The sequence below is a fragment of the Asparagus officinalis genome, chromosome 5, assembly GCF_001876935.1.
Source record: "Asparagus officinalis chromosome 5, Aspof.V1, whole genome shotgun sequence".
Classification (NCBI taxonomy): domain Eukaryota; kingdom Viridiplantae; phylum Streptophyta; class Magnoliopsida; order Asparagales; family Asparagaceae; genus Asparagus; species Asparagus officinalis.
In genome coordinates this window covers 6,303,273-6,312,873 of record NC_033798.1, presented here as the reverse complement: position 1 = coordinate 6,312,873, position 9,601 = coordinate 6,303,273, and the positions used below count along the sequence as shown (strand labels likewise).

At 37.3% G+C, this 9,601-nt stretch overlaps 1 protein-coding gene across 1 annotated transcript; it reads left to right on the top strand.

The window, feature by feature from the left end:
* Nucleotides 754-3,533, top strand: LOC109841459 (scarecrow-like protein 9; the record flags this gene model as incomplete). Its single annotated transcript, XM_020410428.1, is given in 5 exon segments — nt 754-925; nt 928-996; nt 999-1,111; nt 1,114-2,879; nt 2,957-3,533. Coding segments are annotated over 4 exon segments (2,019 nt in total), but the record flags the coding sequence as incomplete, so codon positions are not given.

Below are 9,601 nucleotides of genomic sequence, written 5' to 3'. Positions count from 1 at the left end.
CATTTCATATCCGATACGCATATGAAGTCACTGCATTTAGACACGAAGCGGGCGTGGATACGAATACCGGAATACGTCCTTCTGTGCCGACCTCGCGCCGTTAAAAAGACGCGGTAAAAATCCTCGAACTGTTATTAGTAGGTTTTACTACTGGGATCCAAAATATAAGACCAACAGGGAAGACATATGAGGTGTCCTCCTTCTATTACATAATAAGCTGACTATCATTAATGATGACCAGCTTATTATGTAATAGGAGGAGGACACCTCACATGTCCTCTCTATTGATCTCATATTTTGGGTGCTTGAAGAATTTTTCTTACCCTCCACAGTCGGCTTACCGGATGTTGTATAAGACTTGCACCCACGATACAGCCGGTAAAAGCCTTCGCCCAGATCGCCTCACCGGTCCGCTCCGCGCAGAAGTTTCCCGTAGGAACGCGGGTCTCGGCTTGAAAACACCCCCCCTCCCCTCATTTCTTTACCATTTTTTTTTCATCTCCCAAGTATCTCGGCCTCCTCTCTCTTCGAACTTAACAAAAAAGGTACCATCTTTTTTCCTCTCCTCCTCTCTAATTTTTAACCAAAAAAAAAAAAAAGATCTTCTCGGTTTTGATAAAGATCGTTGCTTGCAGCTGATGGTTATCGATTCGTCAACGATGAATAGCCTGCGACTGGAGGACTTCTTTTCTGATCAGTCCCCGATGAACTCCTTCTCGATCCAAAACACCTAACAGCGCGGCTGCGGCGCGTGCGGAGGAGAGGGAGCGGTGTTTCCTAGTACTTTCGTCTCCGCCTCCGCCGCCTCCGCAGTCGGTCCCGTCATCCTCCTCAGCGCGCCACCGCGCCGGAGGGTCGCAGCCCGAGGACCCCGACGGTGTTTCTCTCGACATCGCTCTCAACTACATCAGCAGCATGCTGATGGAGGAGACGTCGACGAAAAGGTCAACTTTTATACGCGAGAAATCGCGGCGATCATTCATGCCGCCGAAAAGCCCTTTATGATATCTTGGGCGAGAACTACCCGCCGCCGCCGCCGACTCCTCCTCCTCCGCCGGCCGCGGCGAATGGAGTCCCCCGTGGGGTTTCTAATGGCGGAGTAGTCGATAGTAGCGCTGCGTAGTTGGGTCTGTGATCCCATTGTACCGGAGCTCGATCGGTTATGGGAATTTCGTGCAGAAGAATTCGGTATCTAGGACTTCCGAGTTCGATCCTGCTTGGCAATTCAGAAGGGGGGTCGAAGAGGCGAGGAAGTTTCTGCCGAGCGACGAGAAGCTGGTTATCGACTTGGAGGATACGAAGGAGGAGGAGAGGAGATTTGCTGAGGTGAAGCTCGAGAAGGAAGAAAGAGAATATTACATCAGCGGAGGATCGAGGGGGAGGAAAAACCCCAACTCCGACGACCTTGATTTGGTTGAAGGCAGGAACATCAAGCAATCGGCAGTCTCTTCCACGTCCGAGGAAACAGTTCGATCGGCGATGTTCGATATGGTGTTGCTCTGCCAAAAGGGCAAGAACTGCACCAACGGAGTCTCTGCGCTTCAAGAAGCTTTGAGGAACGAGGTGAGCAAAAACTCGAAAAACAACAGCCCGAAAGGGTCAGCGAAGTCCCGGGCGAAGAAGCAAAGCAAGAAGGAGGTAGTAGACTTGAGAACCCTGTTGATTCACTGCGCTCAGGCTGTGGCTGCTGATGATCGTCGGAGTGCGAATGAGCTTTTGAAGCAAATCAGGCAGTATTCTTCCCCTTTTGGTGATGGGTCTCAGAGGTTAGCTCATTGCTTTGCTGATGGGCTTGAAGCTAGGTTAGCCGGGACCGGGAGCCAAATCTATCACTCTCTTGTTGCTAAGAGAACTACAGCTACTGATATCTTGAAAGCCTATCAGCTTTATCTTGCAGCTTGCCCGTTTAAGAGGATATCACATTTCTTCTCAAATCAGATCATTCACAATGTATCGGAGAATGCTTCTAGGGTTCATATCATCGATTTTGGTATCTACTTCGGTTTTCAGTGGCCTTGCCTTATTCAGAGGTTGTCTTCGAGGCCTGGAGGCCCTCCAAAGCTTAAAATCACCGGCATTGATGTTCCTCAACCTGGGTTTCGCCCTACAGAGAGGATCGAAGAGACTGGGAAGAGGTTAGCTGATTATGCTCGAACTTTCAATGTTCCCTTTGAATACAATGCCATTGCATCAAAATGGGAGACAATTCGTGTAGATGATTTGAAGATCGATAAAGATGAGGTGCTCATTGTCAACTGCTTGTATCGGTTTAGAAATCTAGTAGATGAGACTGTGGTTGTTGATAGCCCTAGAAACATGGTGCTTGATACGATAAGGAAAGCGAACCCTCATGTCTTCATCCATGGAATTGTGAATGGATCTTACAGTGCTCCGTTCTTTGTGACTCGGTTCCGAGAAGCTCTGTTTCATTTCTCTGCATTGTTCGATATGCTTGAGACTAATGTGCCTCGAGAGGATGCTCAGAGGTTGTTGATCGAAAGAGATCTCTTTGGCCGAGAAGCACTTAACGTGATATCTTGTGAAGGTTCAGAGAGAGTTGAGAGGCCAGAGACTTATAAGCAATGGCAGGTTCGAAACCTGAGGGCAGGGTTTACACAGCTTCCGTTAAACATGGAAATTATGAAGAAGGCAAGGGATAAAGTGAAGGGGATGTATCATAAAGATTTCGTTATCGATGAAGATAGTCGATGGCTGCTTCAGGGTTGGAAGGGGAGGATAATCTATGCAATATCAGCATGGAAGCCTAATAGAGTTTGACAGAATGAAATTCTACATGAAATACATTCTAGTATATGATATGTTTAAGAAATTGAGGCTTGCCTTGGTTTCTTGGGAGTAGTTCATTAACTGATAACAAGGTATTACTCAATTTTGTTGATAGTTTCTTTCGTGCCGATCCTGTTGAAGTGACTTGAACTTTTTGATCTGAATGCAGGTGAGTTGGCCTCATTTCAAGGGGGAAGATAGACTATGACTTTCTTTGGCTGCTGATTTGTGTGCTGCTGACTTTCTTGGGCAGCTGAAGATGATATGTGGACGATGACTGAAGACTTGCAAAGGACTCAAGCTAGGGCAATGTAGTCATGTAATGGTTAGCAGTAGCAGCATAGTAGTAATATTAGTGTGTACCCCGTGCAAAGCACGACCCCTGTTTTTTTTTAAACATTGCATTTTGAACCTGCCTCCTCCTAAGCTAGGACAATGTAGTCATGTAATGGTTAGTAGTAGTAGTATAGTAGTAATATTAGTAACATTCCAGCTAGTAAGGATGTGATATTTTGCCTAGTTGGGAAAAAAAATTCTAGTCAGGTTGTGTTCTTTGCAGGTGATTGTTTAGCAAACTCACTGTAACTTCTAAGAAATGGAAAAAGAAGAAAAAAAGTGGGGTATTTGTATTCACTGACTAGAAATTGTCGGATCAGACTGTAACACGTGTTGGTGGTATTCATCAAGCATATGCTTGTGCTTATGAATAATAATGTTCTACTGATAAAAGTTCAGATATTCACCTCTTTCAGAGTATATATAGATTTGATGGGCAAGGAATGGTGGTGGGCCGCAGTGATCTCTGGGACCATTTTGATGCCTGTTGCAGTCATCAAGAGCACAAATTAATCTCATGTGTAATGTGTAATCATAGTGGCAACTCCTCTTTCTTCCCAGTGTATTAATTAATTTAATTTAGGTTAAATTTGACAAAATCCTCATTAAATATGGGGCATTTTGCTCAAATCTAAGGAAAAACATCATGTATCCTCGACTAACAGAAAGCCCTTGTAAGTTAAAACACATGATTCGATAACATTGTAAAAAGGGTTAATTGCCAATGGACCTCTTTTGGTGAAATGTTTTGACTCTTTTGAAACTATTATTAAAAAAAAGGCAATTGAAGACCTATTCTCACCGATAAAACTATAAGGGGCCTACCCGCCTCCTCAAACCTTTTTAACGATTTTAAAACTAAAAATTTACAAAAATAGAACTACATAGGTCTATTCGTCATTGGGCGATGCTGCAAGGGTCTATTCGCAATTAATCCTTCCCGAAAAGATGCTTTTCAAGTCGTTCTTTTCTCACATAAAAATCTTATCTCATCCAGCAAGCACATCAACAATACAAACATTAAGCAACACGAAACGCTACCTGAACTAGAGCCTTTTAACTTCCATCGCTCCATTAATTAAGCAACAATCACATCCTTTTCTTACTCGGTTTAACTTAAGCGGATATCCTTAAGGACCTCAGCCACCCAAAGTCATTTGACATCGTGTTTGTTGGGGAGCAGGCACGCCTAGCGCAGAATCAATAGCTTTGGTCAAAATCTAATAATCCACTCCTTCAAATAATTCAACCAGCAGTCCTATCAGAATCCTGCTACCACTGCCAGGAAAATAACATGCCTAAATGTTTAAAAGTTAAATAACGATAAAGACACACCCTCTACCACACACCAAGTGCACTGGGCCCACATGAGGTTTTAAAAATTAAAATCTCATGTGGGCCCAATGCATTGTAGCAAGAGAGGTGGTGTGGTTGGGAGTGTGGCAGAGGGTGTGCCCCTAGTGCCTCCCTTAAAAGTTTAGGTTGGGTAAGTTGTGCCAATAATTTTTGAATGACAAGATACAGTATACTAATGCTTTATATATAACTACCTGCTCCCATTGAATGCATGATCAATGAACATCATCCACTTTCAACATTACCAGGTGCTTTTAACTATTGTAATCCTATCAAGACCTTACTCCTGAATGGAATAGCTTGCTTTCACCCTCAAGACTCGCAAATTTTGCCTGTGGGCAACATCTGCCAAAATTTCACAAAGGGCACGTCAGGGGGAGAAAAAAGAAAAAATAGAGGAGGCAAACCAGGGGTCTATCTGCAACAAGGGAACTATATGGGTAGCAAGTGCAAAACAACGATACTACAGGGGGCCTACGTGCAATTAACCCAAATTGTCTTCAGCTCCAAACAGGTTGAACAAAGGAAAAGGCAGTGAGGAGGAGGTTAGGGCCCGTTTGGATTGCCGAAGATTGTTGGGTATTTCTGACAGCTTGCAGCTTTCCGTCCAAAACGCTGCAAAATTGAGCGAATTGGGTGGAAAACTGGAATATGTCAGTGAAATGGATGGGGGTAGCATCAGAAAAAGAACTGGCGCTCTGACACACTATGTCAGCTTTCAACTCCTTTCCGTCTCAAAAATTTTTAACCAAACGCGCCCTAGTAAACTAGTGAAGATTCTCAAGCACTGTCAATTACTTACAGCTGAAAAAGGAAATAGTGAATAGAGAATTGCGATTTCGCAGGATTAGAATGGCTATACAAGCTCACAAACAATCACACAGATCACAGCTTTATGTCCCTGTAAGTTGCCTCATTTAGCCAGGCTCATCTAGGATAGGCAAGACATGTTTCTTGTGGCTTGTGGCACTTTTCATTTAAAATCCTAAACAATGAGGCCAACTGCTAGGACCAAGGAAAGGAATTTATATATTTATTCATTCTACCATCTTGTGCCCTTGATTTGCTCCACATGCTCATATTGAACTGTAGTTGACTGAATGAAATTCTGTTGGGACCCTGACCCATTCTCACTTCTCAAGACATAATTCGATGGGTAAAAAATCTCGCATAACCCCCCGCTAAACTTTATAAATCAGAAAACATCACTTTAACTTTCAAAGCTCTACAAAAGCACCCTGAACTAATGAAAAATCTCGTAAACGGCGTTAACGTATAGAGTAGTAAGTGTAAACACGTCAGTGTTGTTGTTGTCGTCTTTTTTCCGCAGGTGAATGTGCTACATTCAAATCTTTCACTACCCATGTTGATTTATCATCATTCAAACTTATTACTCTACCCGTTAACAACATTTATCAGATCTCCCAATAATTGAAGGGGCTTAAGTTTTAACAGTTCGGTGGGGTTTACTAAAGTTTCGGGGGGTTTTGTGGAAATTTACCCTTATTCTAATTATGGGTCCAATTCTGGTACCAAGACTCCAATATCCACCACATGACCCACATGCTAATGTGACCTTTCCTAAATGGTCCATGCCTCACAAATCTAGGTCTCCCTATACTTGGGTTTCAATCAATCATCCAGGTCAAACATGTATCTGCTTCTATAGTTGGACAAATGCTTGGTTAAAAGAATCAATAGCCAATTAACCCTAAGAAGTTAGTTCCCTGTACTCAGGCCCAGCAAGCAATCACGTTCACATACCTCCTCGTGTGTACGGTACACTCTCTGTGCAGAAAACATGATGCGATAAAGCAACATCCTCTGAAATATCTCAGACTGAGCCAAAACTTTGTGATATTATGAAAAGGAATAAACATTAAAGTGTAGTCACTTCCCTTTTCAGTGGCTGGTCATATATGATTGTCTTTGGTGCTCTCATAAATTCCTGATATTTTCCTGTTACTACAGCAAATAATGGGTCAATTACCAGAGTAGCGTTAGGTTATCATGGTGTTTTTCTTGTTTTCATGGTGTTTTTGTCAAAAACAAAACATCATGTGTTTGGAAACTATGGTATTTTTTGAGTTAAAACATCTTCAAATAAAAAAACACATTAATTATATCAAAACACCTTTTAGGTTTTTGCGTTTGGCGTTTTGGTTTGAGTTTGAGGGGATGTTAATATAATATCTAGCATAATATATTAAGTATAATTAATATAATTATTATCAGCGTGCTTATTATATCATATCATATTATATTATAAATAAATAAAATATATTAATAGTTAAATATCTTATATAATAATATATTAAATGCTAATATTTAATATGCTGATAATATATTATACAATATATTGTAAAAGTAATATAATAATGAGTAATAATAATATACAAATATACTAATACAAAATACAATAAAATAATTTGTTAATAATAAATAATAATACATTAATTATACAATAAAATAAATATTATACAATCACTATAATATTAATAATGTTTTAAAAAATATTATATAATATATTAATAATTATAATATGTAATACAATAGTTATATATTTCATAATATAATAATAATATACCATATAGCATATATTACATAATAATGTAATATATATAGAGAAAAATAGGTATGCTTGGTACCAAGCATAAGTTTTTGTGTTTGATAGTGAGGTGGCATATTCCTCCCACTCATTGAAATCGGGGCCCACATTCACATGGGTTAGTGAGTGGTTGGGAATTGGAATAAGTGGATGGGAATAGGACACCTCACTACCAAGCACAAAATTTGTGCTTGGTACCAAGCATGCCCATTTTTCTCATATATATATATATATATATATATATATATATATATATATATCGAGAAAAATAGGCCATGCTTAGGTACAAAGCAAAAAAAAGGGTTTGTGTTTTAGCGTAGTGAGGTGATGCTGATCCCATTTTGAATGAAGTGTGGAGGGCGATTATGCTCACCTCACTACCAAGCACAAAATTGTGCTGCGTACAGCCATACCTATATTTCTATATATATATAATATATTAATATATATATATATATATATATATAATATAATGTGGTTGTGTGTGTGGTGCTGTGTGCTGTGCTGTGTTGTAGTGTGTGAAAACTTGTTGTCAACCTTAAGTGCCGATTAGCGAAATAGTGTTCCACACAAAGTTTTTAACCACTCATATGTTAGGGATCTCATGTATTATATAAAAATGTGTTTTATATTAATAAAGTTGGCTACAACTTTGTGGTGGACATCAACCTTAAGTTGATAGCGAGTCCATTGCTTTCTCTCTCTCTCTCTCTTCTCTTTATATATTATATATTATATATATAGTATAGTATATACTATATTATATATATATATATATATATATAGCGGGGTCGAGACTATATAATTATATATATTAATGCGGTATCCTTGTCATAATCGGATGGCCGATTTCCGCCTTGACGCCTACGTGCGCACAATCCCCACCATCCTCATAAAGTAGCGAGAGTGTGTGGAATGTTGGTGGGGGAATGTTGTGCCTACTTATGAGGATGTGCGGGTATGATGCCACATTGGCGACAAGGCAGGCAAAATATCCTCCTATGACAAGGATACCCATTAATCTCATATATATGTATATAATATATATATATATAATACTATAATATATATATATATAAATATATATACTATATACTATATTATATATAATATATACGCAATTATGGGTATGCCTTGGTACCAAGCACAAAAAGTTATGCTTGGCTGTGATGTGTCTAACATCCCCCTCCATTCATTCAAATATACTGCCGGACCACATCACAACAGGTAGTGAGCTGGATGCAGGATGTGACACATCACTACCAAGCACAAATTTGCCTGCTTGCGTACCAACGATACCCATTTTTCTCATATATATAATATATATATGAGATAGAAGAAGAAGCAGAAATATGAGTATGCTTCGTACAAGTACAAAAAATTATGCTTGGTAATGACGTGTGCACATCTCCCTCCACTCATTTAAATATGCAGGACCACATTCACATCGGCGTAATGAGCTGGAAAATGCAGGATGCTGACACATCACTACCAAGCACAAATTTGCTGCTTTCGGCTACGCAAGCATACCATTTTTCTCATATAATATACTATATATATTAATATATAATATATAATAATAGATATATTATATATATATATATATATACTATATAATGTGTGCCTGTGTGTGTCGTGTGCTGTGTGTGCTGTGTATTATAATCCAATATCAACTTCAGAATCGAGGGAAATAATACATATTAATACCAACAATACAGGAAAATTAATGTGTTAATAATAAAATAATAGCTATAATTAGCCATACAATATATATATATATATATATATATATATATATAGTATATATATATATATATATATATATATATATATATATATGTGTGTTGTTGTGTGTGTGTGTAGCCTATTATAACCTAGATATCGCAACTTCAGAATCGAGGGAATAATATATTAAACTTCAATATAGCCCCTAAAATTAATTTGTTAATAATAAATATATTATATTAATTACTTACAATATTATATATATATATATAGTAAAAAATATATTATATAGTAAAATAATTTATTAACAATAAAATAATATATTGGTAACAAATGCTAATGCAATAATAATATATTCATAAAATAATAATATTAACTTATATCATAAGTTATTAATAAATTTTAATATATTAGATATTTTATATAATAATGCAATATTATATATATATATATAGTAAAAAATATATTATATAGTAAAATAATTTATTAACAATAAAATAATATATTGGTAACAAATGCTAATGCAATAATAATATATTCATAAAATAATAATATTAACTTATATCATAAGTTATTAATAAATTTTAATATATTAGAAACTATAATATGTAACATAATGTTAAAAGTATTAATAACATATTAAATACTAGTAATAATATACAATTAATAATATATTAATTAACTAATAATACAAGTAATAATTGTTGGGTTTTATATAATATAATTAATTAATAATATAATATAATGGTAATAATATAAAATTATATAATATAATTAATAATATTATAT